Source organism: Pelophylax lessonae (assembly GCF_965119305.1).
Source record: "Pelophylax lessonae genome assembly, chromosome: 3".
NCBI classification, from domain to species: Eukaryota; Metazoa; Chordata; class Amphibia; order Anura; family Ranidae; genus Pelophylax; species Pelophylax lessonae.
The window spans coordinates 579,156,946-579,170,457 of record NC_138770.1 but is presented as its reverse complement, the minus strand read 5'-3'; the positions used below and the strand labels follow the sequence as shown (position 1 = coordinate 579,170,457).

At 44.2% G+C, this 13,512-nt stretch overlaps 1 protein-coding gene across 1 annotated transcript in view; it reads left to right on the top strand.

Moving 5' to 3' along the window:
- The window catches only part of VPS54 (VPS54 subunit of GARP complex), a 243,203-nt gene that overhangs the window by 175,212 nt on the left and 54,479 nt on the right, over nucleotides 1-13,512 (top strand). Inside the window, exons 16-19 of the mRNA XM_082252138.1 lie at nucleotides 8,891-8,954; nucleotides 9,042-9,147; nucleotides 11,445-11,532; nucleotides 12,855-12,976. Coding sequence (XP_082108264.1) covers nucleotides 8,891-8,954; nucleotides 9,042-9,147; nucleotides 11,445-11,532; nucleotides 12,855-12,976 — 380 coding nt within the window. The remainder of the gene's footprint in view (nucleotides 1-8,890; nucleotides 8,955-9,041; nucleotides 9,148-11,444; nucleotides 11,533-12,854; nucleotides 12,977-13,512) is intronic.

The window sequence follows — 13,512 nt, the reverse complement described above, 5'->3', positions numbered from 1 at the left end:
GAAATGTGGCAAAAGGTCGCAAAGTTCAAGGGGGCCGAATACTTTCGCAAGGCACTGTAATAAAATATTTACAAAAATGTGAGGGGTGTACTCACCTTTGTGAGAAACTGTACTTGTGCAATCCCTCTAGAAGCTGGAAACCACTCTAGTAGGCATCCCAACTACAGCAATTTCCACTAGCTTCCAGGTGCTGTGCTGAGAGGCTGCCCTGCTGCATTGTAAACACAGAAGGTTGGCCACTGGACATGGGCACCATTCAAAGATTGCTTTGCGTGCCTTGTGAAAATACAAAGCATTCTCTCTCTGAACTAGGTTAAGAGTGGGACATCTCCCTCCTCTCCTACTAGTCCAGTCATAGAATGCTTTGCATTCAAGGAGGAAATGCAGTGCATTTTCTGAATGGTGCCCTTGCCTTGTACCCAAAGTCCTGTGTTCAAAATGCATCTCGGGAGCCGCTCAGGACCCAGAAGCTATTGAAGATCACTGAAGTGATCTAAATTCCAGCTTCTAGAAGGATCCCACAGGTATGGTATATGCATAGCTCCTTTGGTCCATGCTGAACCAATGTAACTACAGTATGTGAAAATATTCATATCTGGAATTTTACTTGAAAAAATTTAGTGTATCCATAAAGCTTTTTTGTTAATTTTGATTAGTGTAGTAAGGGGCTAAAATCCGTCAGGTGCTTTGTTGTTGCCTGTTTCCCCTTGGGGAGATTTCCCTGCACTTCCTGTCCCAGAAACACACAAGAAGTGAGAGGAAATATCCTCTTAGACAGCGGACCCCATTTGAAGGTTTCTTCTCCATTCCAGTTCTTGTCCTGACTATGAAATGTTGGATTTGCCATCACTTTCTGTACTCAATGCTCACTGGAGAAATAGAATAGCAGCGAGGAGACAGACAGCGATAAAAACCTTAGTGTTACTAAACCCAGATCCTGCATTCACTAAATCTGGTCTCCTACATTACACAAAACGTGGAAATGCAATTTTCTCTTCCATTCATTGACACACAGCTCCTGTCATTCTTGACAATTGGGTTATACTGCCCCCTACAGGAGTAGGACACAAGGCAGAAAAACTTCTGGCTACACGCATGGGCAGTCCTAGGGGGTATACTCTCTCTCCCTGCTATAGTCACAGTTTTTTTCTGAGTAGTCAGGAGTAAGGACCTAGTTCCTTGCTGGGATCTTTGGTCCTGGCAAAATGTTTTAGATAGAAAATATTTTCCTCCTGGATTTCTCCTATGAGATCTACTATCACCTGCCGGACTGGGCAACAGGCTGGATAATCTAAATCCCGTGGTCACCCCAGTCTGGCCAGAGAGTGCACGCAGGCCTCAGGTCCGCGCTTGGTCAGCCAAGACATAGCCCCACTGGACGAGGGCTGGCCCTGCGAGTTAAATGTCTCACGAGGTTGCTTACGACTTGGCCTCGGCCGGAGTTCCTCCTGGTCGACAGCCCACCATTTCGATGGAGAGGAGGATCTGTCTGAAGCGGTGCCCACCTGGTTCCTGGTATGGTGAGTAGCTGTCCCCCCTCTACCCCTGGAGGGTTTTGGGGTGAAGGTGGGCCTCTCCTTGGGACAGTTGGACCCCCTGGTTCCCCTTCTTCCCGCAGATATGTTCCTGGGGGTGGGGGCAGGGCGCTAATGGCGATGGGGGCTGAGGGGGTATGCTGCAGGGCAATCGATAATGCGGGGTGGGTTGTACCTGGTGGGGCTCCTGCCAGGGCCCACCATCCTGCCTGGATCTGTCCTGAGGCCTGGTCCCCCTTTCTGGGTCCTTGTATTCCTTGTGGTGCCACACGGGGCTGCCATTTTGTTGTAGCCTGTGTGTTTCTATACATGGCTGGCATGTTTGTGTAGTCCAGCGGCCGGTTTTCTTGTGGTTTAGTATTGCAATTAGTGGCGGTTATGAAAGTGAAGCCCTGTGGGCAGCGATTTCGGCGGTTGGAGCCCCTCCTTATCCCCTGGTACTGACTCCTGAATCATTTAGCTTTCTGATCCCTGTGTGTAGTGCAGAATTTCCTGGTGCATGCAGGTGCCTTTGTCAGCAGGTCGTGAGTCTGGTGGGGTTCTCTCCCTCTCTGCTGAGGATCGCTCTGTGCTTGGCGACCAGGTGGTGCTGCCAGCGCGGTCGGGTTTTCCCTTTGCAGTGTTTTACACTTTTGTGGGGTCCCCCTGGTGACTCATGGAGTCCTTGGAGCACGTTTCCCCACCAGATCCCCTCTCTGAGGCTGCAGGGCACTCCGGGTCCCAACCATCCATCCGTCCTGGAGTCCCTTGTGTCCCAGGTGAAGGCGGCTGCGGGCGACAAGCTAGCAAAAAGAACCCCCCCCCCCCTCCCCTGCCATCTGTCTCACCAGATCCTGAATCTGATTCGGCCGCTGCGGACGTGGGTTACCCTGCTGGGTCTGCGACCATGCGCCCGGAATCCTCTGATAGTGAGGATGATTCCTGCACATGTGCGACCACGCACGGAAAGGTGCTGGGAGATGCACTGATTTGTATCTGTGGGTGAGACCCTGAAGATGGAGGACGTGGCTGAAGCTGCAGCGGAGCCACGTGTAAGCTTTGGCACTCACAAGCCATCCAGAGCAGCAAAGGTGTTTCCTTTCCTCGCCTGTTTTGACAGAATTGTCGCTAAAGACAGTGGGGACGACCAAAGTGTCCATGTGGGGTTCCTAAGCGCTAGCTCTTACACTTGCACTAGGGGTTACCACTTTGAGGTGTCCCCTCTTAAGAAGTGGACTGTGCCACCGGTGGTGGACCCTCCGGTTTCCAGATTAAACAAGGCAACCATGATTCCGGTGGAAGAGTCCCCGGCCTTTAAGGATCCAGGTGACCAGAAGGCGGAGGCTGCAGCCTACATTATGTACACATTAGCAGGTTCGGCAATGAGGCCGGTATTTACCATTGCCCTAGTGTCGCAAAGTCTGACTGAGTGGACTAAGCTCCTACGCTGTGACTTGGAGGGTGAACAACTCCCTGCTGCCTTTAAAAAAATGGAAAAGAAGTAGCGCATAAAATCACTATTAGATGACTTAAAGTGTAAAAAGCATGCTTGTCAAAGATACTGCTTGATAAACACTCAAAAACATGTAGAGAAAAGCAATGTCCTTAAAAGTCCATAAATCCAGGAGTGCGTGAAGTATATAAATGGATCACCATCCACCACCAGGTGTCACACCGATAGATAGCAGAAATGGCAACTCACCAGAAAACGATGCTCAAGTGTTCTCACACCAGAGCAAACTGAGCAGGGATACCATACAGATGTAGGGAATACACGCATGGAAGACCAGAGTCACTTCACCACTGCCGCATAAAAGTATCCTTCACACACTTTCCTCAATGTAATGGTATTATGGAAAAACAGAAGGGCTCCAAATAGTGAAGTACCGTCAAAACACTTGCTTTATTAAAACATAAAAATTTTGCACTCACATGTAAAAGCATATGGGTAGGCATTGAATATCATGTCTCCGGTCAGAAAGGAAGCCTATCTCGTCCAGTGTACTGGGCTAACTCCACGCCAGCCCAGTCCCTTCCGGGTAGCTCCTCTGCCGTGTCCCGTGATGTCGGATGTGTCGTCAGGTCACGCCCCGACCGGTTTCGTCATGTCCGACTTCAACTGGAGGCGTGACCTGAACGACAACATCCGGCATCTAAATAGCCCTGCTGGAACGCTCTGCGTCCAATCGGCAATGAGGTAAGTAAACCGGAAGTGAACCAGCACCCCGCATTGCGGAACTTCCGACATCAATAACAACAATAGGGAAACCTGCCATATCATAAAGATTCACTTTGGCACTGAAATATAAATAACAATACAGATGCTATAATATGGTGAAAAGGATAACATTGTTATTTCTTGGAGTTCTACCCCGTGCCGATATGGATCTGCAGAGCATTGCCAGTGACATTCTGCATAAAAAACAGGTAATCATGGTAAACATTAAAAATGCAACAACCATCTACATTGCACTAATCAGTACCCCCATAGTGAAGGTTCCAATGTAGTGTCTATTAGAAATGATAAAAAACATATAAAAAGCATATTAAAAAAGCACACCACTGGAATCCAAAATATAAATTGAGACAAATCAATCGTACTCCAGTACCATTATAAGGGTAAATGGAAAAGGCAAGATCATGAATCGCTAATATAGCAATTCAAGTCTAACTCTATATTTAACCCCGTCGGTGCGAGGGCCTGGGTGAGGAAAATCCACTTAGTCTCACATTTGGATAATTCCCTCACCCAATTTGACCCCCGCCACGACGGGGTAACTCTCTCAATGCCCCAGAAGTGGAGGCTTCTAGGATCCCTCTGGTGGAATTGGCGGAAATGTGCGGGCACATTGTGGTCGCGATTTCCTTTCAAAATGTTGGTGATATGCTCACCCACTCTGACTTTTAGGGCCCGCTTAGTACGGCCAATATAAACTAAATTACAAGGACACATCAGTCCATAGACCACATGTGTGGTGTCACACGTAATTAAGCTTTTGATTTTGAAGGATTTATTGATAGCTCGAACCATGAAAGAGTCCCTCCTCCTGAAATTGGTCGGTGTAAATGAACAGGCTCTACATCTTCCACAGGTGAAAGACCCCTTCATGTTCGGGAAGAAGGAGACGTTGGGAGGGTCTAGTACTTTCTTTACAATTTGGTCACCAAAATTTGGGGCTCGCCTATATATAAACGATGGTTTAGCTGGTAAAGCTGAACATAATGTTCTATCCATCTGCAATATAGGCCAATGGTGTCTAAAGATTTCCTCTACCTTTTTGTAGTCGTTAGAAAAATCTGACAAGAAGCTCCATTGTTTAGGATCATCATCCAACCTAACAGGTTTAGCCGCAGGTCTTAATGGTCTGGGGGCATTACCAATTCTGGTGATTTCTTTATTTAAGTTGGTCTCATCATAACCTTTGGCCATAAACCTATCCCTCAAAACTGCTGCTTGTTCCATGTAGTCATTTACAGAAGTGCAGTTCCGCCTGACTCGGGTGAACTGGCCCCTAGGAATATTCCTAAGCCAGTTAGGGTGGTGTCCACTTTGGATGGCCAAATAACTGTTCCTGTCTGTCATTTTGAAGTACACTTTCGTGGTTAATCTATTGCCTTCTCTCTTAATAGTGACATCCAGGAAATTAATTTCGTCAGGACTATGATGGAAATCCAACTTGATGTTATTGTGGTTGGTATTAAGGTGTTCCATAAAAGACACCAAATCCTCCTCTGCCCCTTGCCAGATGAAAATGATGTCATCAATAAAGCGCTTATATAGCCTGAGTTCATGCCGTACCTGGTTATAGACAAACTTGTCCTCCCACTCCGACATGAACAAATTTGCCAGGCTGGGGGCAAATTTGGCGCCCATGGCAACACCTGTTTTTTGACTGTAGAACCTACTTTGATGCCAAAAATAGTTATGGCTCAGACAAAAGTCTAACGCCCTACCAATGAATACTTTCTGTTCTCGAGGTAGATCCTCCCTCTGACTAAGTGCCCAATTTAAGGACAACAAAGCATCATCATGCTGGATGATGGTGTACAGGGACGACACATCGGCCGTCACAAGGAAGACCGGCGAGTCGTCCCCAAGTACCACACCATCCAGCATGAGAAGAAGATCCGTGGTATCCTTCAGAAAGGCTTTGGTTTGAACCACACTTTTCTGTAAAAATTGGTCCAAATATTGGCCCAGTCTAGCACTGACTGAACCAATCCCATTCACAATTGGGCGTGGAGGAGGGTTAGTTGCGTCCTTATGGACCTTAGGTAACGTGTATAGAATCCCTGCTGCCTTTGCTGAGCTGGTGGACCCAGCTGGTCCAGGGGTTGCAGTTTTTCTGTGATGCCTTCTTAAATGCGGCTCCCCTCTCTGTTTTGCAGTGGTCCTTCGGCGTGTCTTTTGGCCTAAATGCTGGTCTGTGGACCAGACTTCTAAGAACGCCTTGACTGGTCTTCCCTTTCAAGGATATTGTCCATTTATAGCTACCCTGGATGACATCATAAAAGGTCTTATGGGGGGAAGAGTACCTTTTCTTCCACAAGCTACTAAGGGTAAGGAACCTCTTTGTAGACGTGGACCTTCCTTCTCAGCTCATAAGTTTTTTGATCACTCAGGGTCAACTGAAAAGGTCTCAAAGCCTTTCAGGGCCTCCTCGGGCGGCTCCAAATGAATCTGGTCTGGCAAGCTGAGAGCGGGCTTCTCCAGACCTGTGGACAAGGTTTTTTCAGCATCAAGGTGCGCCCTCACCTGAATCAGGGGTGGGGGGATGTCTTCGCTGGTTTCCGGACCCGTGGACTTCCCTGGTGCAAGATAAGTGGGTCCATGAAGTTATTCGGTCCGGTTACAAGATCGAGTTTTGCTCTTGTCCCCCCACCCCGGCAAGGTTTTTTCCTTCCAACCTGTGCCTGACAGCAGACTGGTTACAGGGTCTGTTTGGGGAGGTACAAGACCTGTTCCTTCAAGAGGTGATTGTCCCGGTTCCCATTTCAGGACGTTTTCAGGGTTTTTACTCAAACCTGTTCACAGTCCCCAGGAAGAAAGGCAAAGTGCGTCTAATCCTGGACCTCAAGGCGCTAAACTGCTTTGTGTGGGTGCATAAGTTCAGAATGGAGTCTTTTCGAACAGTGGTGGCATCCAATTCTGGACCTCAAGGCGCTGAACTGCTTTGTGCGGCTTGCAGAAGTTCAGAATGGAGTCTTTATAGTGGTGGCATCCCTGCGTCAGGGGGATTTTCTTGGTCTGTTGCCGCCTTGGGACCTCAATTTGGTGCTCTCAGTCCTCCAGAAGCCCCCTTTTGAGAATCTTTGGGGAATTCCCCTGCTTACTCTGTCCTAAAAGGTGGCCTTTTTGGTGGCTTTCACCTCTGCACGCATGGTGTCTTAATTGGCAGCATTATCCTGTCGTTCGCCTTACTTGGTTCACAGTGATAAAGTGGTTCTTCGCCCCTGTCCGTTGTTCCTTCCAAAGGTTGTCTCTGATTTTCATTTGAATGAAGACATTGTGTTGCCTTCCCTGTGTCCCAGGCCAAACATCCAAAGGAAATTGCCTTGCAGGCCTTGGTTGTGGTCCGGGCAATTAGGGTGTACCTGGCAGCTACAGAGTCTTTTAGGAAGTCAGACTATTTGTGCTCACGGATGGGCCTCAGAAAGGGTTGTTCGCTTCCTCTGCGACCATTACCAGATGCATCTGACAGACAGTGATTCAGGCCTATTCCATCATTCCTCCTTCCCCTGTCAAGGCGCACTCTACTCGGGCGCTCAGTGCCTCCTTTGCCTTCCGTCATCAGGCGTCAGTAAAGCAGGATTGCAAGGTGGCCACTTGGTCTTTGGTGCACACTTTCACAAAGTTTTATAAAGTGGATGTGTTGGCATCTGCAGATGCTTTCTTTGCCTGCAAGGTTTTGCAGACTGCTTTTTAGAGGTCATGTCCTTTTTAAGGGTGTATTGTTTTTTTCTGGCGAGCGCCAGTTTTTTCGGTTGAGCTCCTGTTTACTTGGTTGGCTATAGTTAGCCTTGGGAGTTTCTGTTTGCTGTTCCCACCCCTCATGTTTAACACTGCTTTGGGATATCCCAATGGTTTTAGCGCCACTTGCTGTACGTAGCAAAATCTTCTATGGTATTTTACAGCCTAAGAAGCAGCTGGTCCGTTCTAGGATGCATATAATTGTTTTGGCCCAAACAATCTATTCAGAGTCCCTGGAAACCTGGAATTCTCTGCTATATAGTATAAAATGCATATTTTATTTATGGGTATCTGAAGCCTATTAACTTTATATGTTTCCCAACTAAAGTGAAACTGTTGTTTTTTTTTCTTGTCATTTTGTGGGTGCAGTTAAAGTGGATGTAAACCTGATTCATGAAATTTGACCTAAGCACGTCTATCTGTAGTGTTTTCTTATCTCTCTCGAAAATTTGTGTCTGGGAGGTTGCTATAAATAGATTAACAGAGAGCTTGTCTTTTCACAGAAGAGCTCTACATGTTTCTGCCTATGTTGAGTAAGGGGGTGTGTGCCTTTCCTCCAATCAGTTGTCACACAGTGTAAAGGGCCGAACACACTTGACAGAAATCGGACGAAATATCCTCCGATTTTTCTCTTTCTTGCTCAGCGTTCATAATCATTTTTAGTTGACAGTGCATAATGTTCACAAAATTTCTTGTCCGATTTTTTTTTTTTGGGACATTTGTTCCTAGACTTCCGGGTCTTAAGCAACTTCAGATCATGCGCAGTCTTTCGTATCCGATTTTTTGCGGACGTACTGCATACACATTAAACGAAAATTGGTCGTCTGGGGACGGACGATAAAAATTTTGGTGTTTCTCCCTCCGTTTTTTTTTTTCCGTTGAAAATGTCGGCATCGGCTGCTGAAAGTTGTGTACACACTAGCCGAAAATCGTACGATTTTACCTCGGACGGGAATTTTCAGCAGATTTTCTACTAGTGTGTACCCCACTTAAGGCTTCACTTTCTAAAGAATATAAAAATGTTGAAGACAGCAGATATACGGTACATGTAAAACATATGTAGGGAGATTTGTTTAATCTCTGTGTATCATCTGAGGCTGTTCACTTCACTGGGTATATGTGAGGGTTTACATCCACTTTAGGTTGCAAATAGTGCTTTAGTGAATTTGATCATTTTTGCAATCTGTTGACCTCTCTGAAGTATGTGATCAACATACATACACATAACACAAGAAAAGAACTTTCATTTTTTTTTTGCCAGTATTTTATACCCTGTTTCTGGTGTGCTGTATAATAGTTCCAGAAGCCAGGAGTCTTGGTCTATGTTTGGCTGTAATGCTGTTATAATTTTAAGGTACATCATGTGATTTTTAGAAGTTGAATAACCAAGACAATTCATGCCTAGGTACTGAAGAAAGGAAGCCCACTGACTTTCTTACTGTGGATGGCCAAAAATATGCAGTAGTTGGGTAAGTGTCACCCCAAACAAGTTAGATATTTGTGAATATTTAAATGACTAATGAAAAAACAAAAACCTTCCTACTTGTTCTTTGCAGGACTGTCCTCATTTTAATCAGAATTATTCTGGAGTATTGCACCTGTGTTGATGACATCCCATCTATAACAACAGACATGCTTACTCGTCTTTCTGAACTGTTAAAGGTAAAGCACGTTTTTAGGAACTCTAGTCTAATAGAACACAGAATGTTGTTCAAAGAATTAGCACTTTTATCTTCTTTTCTTGCAGTGGGAGGAATGCTAATGTGCAGTCAGTTCCTGACACAATGTAAAATGTTGTCTGGGCCCACTTCCTAAAATACAACATGCTAAAAGACAACACAGCTTATCGAGGACAGAGTAGGGAAGACTTCTGTTGTATCATGGGGCAACACAAAATCTTTGTGCTTAGAGCCGTTTCCTCTCAGCACAAAGATTTTTTATGCCAGTCTCTAAGCATGTTTTATGTTGTCATTGTTATTTTTACTATTGATTATGCTATGGCATACATTTTTTTTAGAAAACACTAAGATGTTAGATTTAAGATTATGGTTGTTTTGTAATGCTATCAATAATGGTTAGGTTTAGGCTTATTGTTAGCAATATGATGGGGGGGGGGGGTCTAAACCCAAAACAAAAATGTGATATTTTACCATTCTGGTGGCTGCCTTTGTTTAATTTTTCAGGCTTTTTCCCCATTTACTTTCACCTGATGAAACTGCCAGAAGCAGTGCTTTCATCCTAGTATATTGTGTTAGGACTGCAGAACACCTCCCCCTCTCCTCACCTCCAACCCATAGGGATTAGTGTTATGAAGTCCCAGTGTACTTCCTGACAGCATTGAGATAACACAGGAAGAGTGCAAAGGGCATAGGACTCTAATGAATTTCTATCAGGATCAATAGTTCTTTATATGCTCCTATTTTAAAAGATATTAAAAAGTGTTTTCTGTGATTTAGTTAACAGATCAAAAAAGAGTGATTAAGAGACGTTTATTGTTGGAGTTTAGATATGCTTTAAAGCCTCTTTCAAATGAGCGACCGGGGAGCAGTGCAAAAGGTGGTTGAGCCTGCCCACTTAAAGCCAGTTACTGTACAGCTGAAGGGGGCTGTTCACAAGCCGCGATGCTTTGCGTTTTGGTCGAGGTAGATTTAAAGCAACATGTCTAGTTGACTGTTTGTCAAAACTCACTCAATAAAGTCAATAGGCCTGTGCCACAACCACGTGTCAAAGGCTTGGTTTGTGGTTGCAGTGCATTAGTCCTATTGAAAACTGAAAAGCGGGGATAGGCTCGCCTCCTGAATGCCTAACACCGGCTGCTTAGCTGCATTCTAAAAAGTGATCCATTGCAGGTAGCTTTACTGAGAATAAGTATGTATGAACCAAGCCTAAGGGTGACAGAGCTTGGAGTTTCATTATTTTTAAGCTAAGTTTGAAGTCTAGGGTAGTGTAAGAATTATCAGAAGTATTGGCTTTCTATGATCAGTAACATAAAAAGTTTGTGTTTTTGTTGTTACATTGTTTACAAAGTTATGCTGACATTGAGCGCTAAGCCTATTGGCAAAGTGAGAATCGGATGCTGTATATTCCTAAACCTGGGCCACATGATTCCTTCCCTCCCCCCAACCACATTCAAAGTGGATTGGGGATTCTTCCCCACTGCACTATTGTAGTCTGACAACAGGGAGATTCCCCTGCCTTCAGAATACACCGATTAGTGCAGCAGCATCTGACTGAGCGACTTTTATCGAAAGGGTCAGTTGACTGCAGTGTCCACACGTGAATCGAAATTCGACTGGTCTTGACTGAACAAACAACATTTTAATCTGTCTGTTGACCACCTTTAATATTTAGTAGCTGTATATGCCTTTATATTCCTTGATATCTAATAGCTGTATATGCTGTTTATTCCTTAGTCTCTAGTAGTAGTCCAGTTTTGCTTTTCATTGATTGGATGGATTGTCATAGAGGTTTTTTTTTTGTATATTTTGTACTTATCTTGCAAATTGCAACTAAGATTCGTGGAAAGCCAAGGCATTGGTATTAAACTTCACCATTTATCTAATTGCACAAAGAGATTTCTTTTACCCTGAAAGCAAAGCATACTGAGAGTGTATACTGAGCTGCTCAGTTCTCCCTCTTACAAAAGTTGTTAAAAAAAAATCATTATAGAATAGTAATTTATTTCTCAAGCACAATTATGTTCATGGAATATTTTTCTCAAATAGCTTATGTTAGCAGTATGAATGATATTTCCTTTCCTCTTTAGAATGACAAGGGTGGGAGCGATATCAAACGGTTAGAATAACACTCTAATCCATCACCATTCTCTTCATCATGAGCTGCACAGTGCTCTGTGTGGTTTCCCATTAATCAAATTAGTCTTGGACTGAAGTATATCTCTCCTGTTTACCGTTGAAGCTCTTGGGTTGAATTGGTGTTTATTTCTTTTCTTTGTCTAGTACTTTAACTCCCGCAGCTGTCAGCTGGTTCTGGGAGCCGGGGCACTACAGGTTGTTGGACTGAAGACCATAACTACAAAAAACCTGGGTGAGACACTTTTCTTTACAACTAATCTGCTGTATCTATATGCCTATGCTGTTTTTTTGCTGTAAATGTAAGGGAAGCTAAAGTGGAATTGTAGCAGGAATTCAGCCACTTTGTAAAAGTTGCAGGCCCACTATGAGGTAAGTCCAAGGAGGTGCATGACCTCTCCTGAACGTATCTCTATTAGTTATATCTGACAGTTTTATGGCTCTGCCAGAGCATACACAGACATTTGAGGCTATGAGAGAGAAGAGAGAGGCACTAGCTTCAGCTATGCCCACCCCTCCTCTCTGCTGGAGAAGCCTTTGTATTTTGTGAATAAACTTACCTAATACAAAAGCTGCATTGATTGGGCAGGAGGAGGAGAGGGGCAAGCATTGCAGCTGCGCTGACTCGAATGTTGAAGATGCTGAGACCTAAAGGATCTGCTTTGGGCTTCCAGGAAGACGGTGATAGCCGTTTTCTGGGAGTGCAATAAAACTTTCAGATTTAAATAATGGAGATAAGCCCCAAGAGATGTCATGCAACTCCTTGGACTTAACTCATAGTGTGTTTTTACTTTTTACAAAGGAGTTGAATTCCTGTAATTCAGCTTAAAAATTGCTTTAGAAAAATGACATTTGAATGTGACTGGTTACTGCTGGCAACATCTTTAGTTTTATTATTAATTTATAGAATAAGTTCCCAAAATAGCTAATAAAAAATAAAGGGTTTCTCAGGTTGCATTTTTACTGTAGTTAAAGTGATTGTAAAGTCTCGTTTTTTTCCTATAAAAATAGCAAACATGTCATACTTACCCGCTCTGTTGCAGTGGATTTGCTGGGATCCTCCTCTTCTCGAGTCTTTCTTCTGCTCCTCCTGTTCAGTGCCCCCACAGCAAGCAGCTTTCTATGGGGGCAACCAAGCAGAGTCACAGCTCTCTGTGTCTATTCAGACACAGGGCCCCCCCGGTCTCGCCCCCTCTCTTCCCTGATTGGATAGCAACCGTTGATTGACAGCAGCGGCAGCCAATATCGCCGCTGCTGTGTCTCAGCCAATCAGGAGGGAGAATCTTGGACATCGCTGGACAGAGAGGGACCTCAGGTAAGTGTTAGGGGGGCAGAGGGGGTGCTACTGCAGACAGAAGGTTTTTTATCTTAATGCATAGAATTCATTAAGATAAAAAAAACCTTCTGACTTCACAACTTCTTTAATTCAAAGGAAAACTACAGGGATATTTCAGTCTCGATCTCATGCTAAACAGTGGAATATTTTCCTGTATACACAAAATAACATATATAACTACACAACTGTTACAGCGTAGATAATGAGTTTTTGTCTTCCAGCTCTGTCCTCTCGCTGCCTCCAGCTTATAGTACACTATATTCCTATAATTAGAGCTCATTTTGAAGCCCGGCTGCAGCCTAAACAGTACAGCTTACTTCGACAGTTTGACCACATCACTAAGGTAATCAAATTTTCGCATCTCCATACACTATTTTTAAATTACAGCATCAGCGAGGACGTTTTTGCTATTAAACCAATTTATATTTGCCAGTTAACTAATTTGCTGTGATTAGCACACTTAAAGTCGGGTTTCTCCTTAGTACCTGCATTACAATTGTACATCATGCAACTTTACATAATGCATGTCAACGTGGGCAAGAGGATCACACAACTGGAATGAGGAGTATGAGTGATCAAAGTGAAACTTACTGTAAATTAATATGCTACTGTCTTTTTTATTTTACGAACTACAGTTTCTATTGCAGAGAATGGTGGGAAAAACAAAAGATAACATGGGAACAGTAGGAAGAAAATACTTTGTAGTAGAAATTCATTTGATAAAGACAAGTCTGAGGAGAATGAATATACTGCTTCACAGTGACAGTATATGTACAACTGCTGAAATAAGTACTCTTGCAACCGTAAAGTGCAGAACGGTTGAACCTTGGGGAGACTGGGCTACCAAAATATAAAACATCCGGTTCCATTCCTGTCATT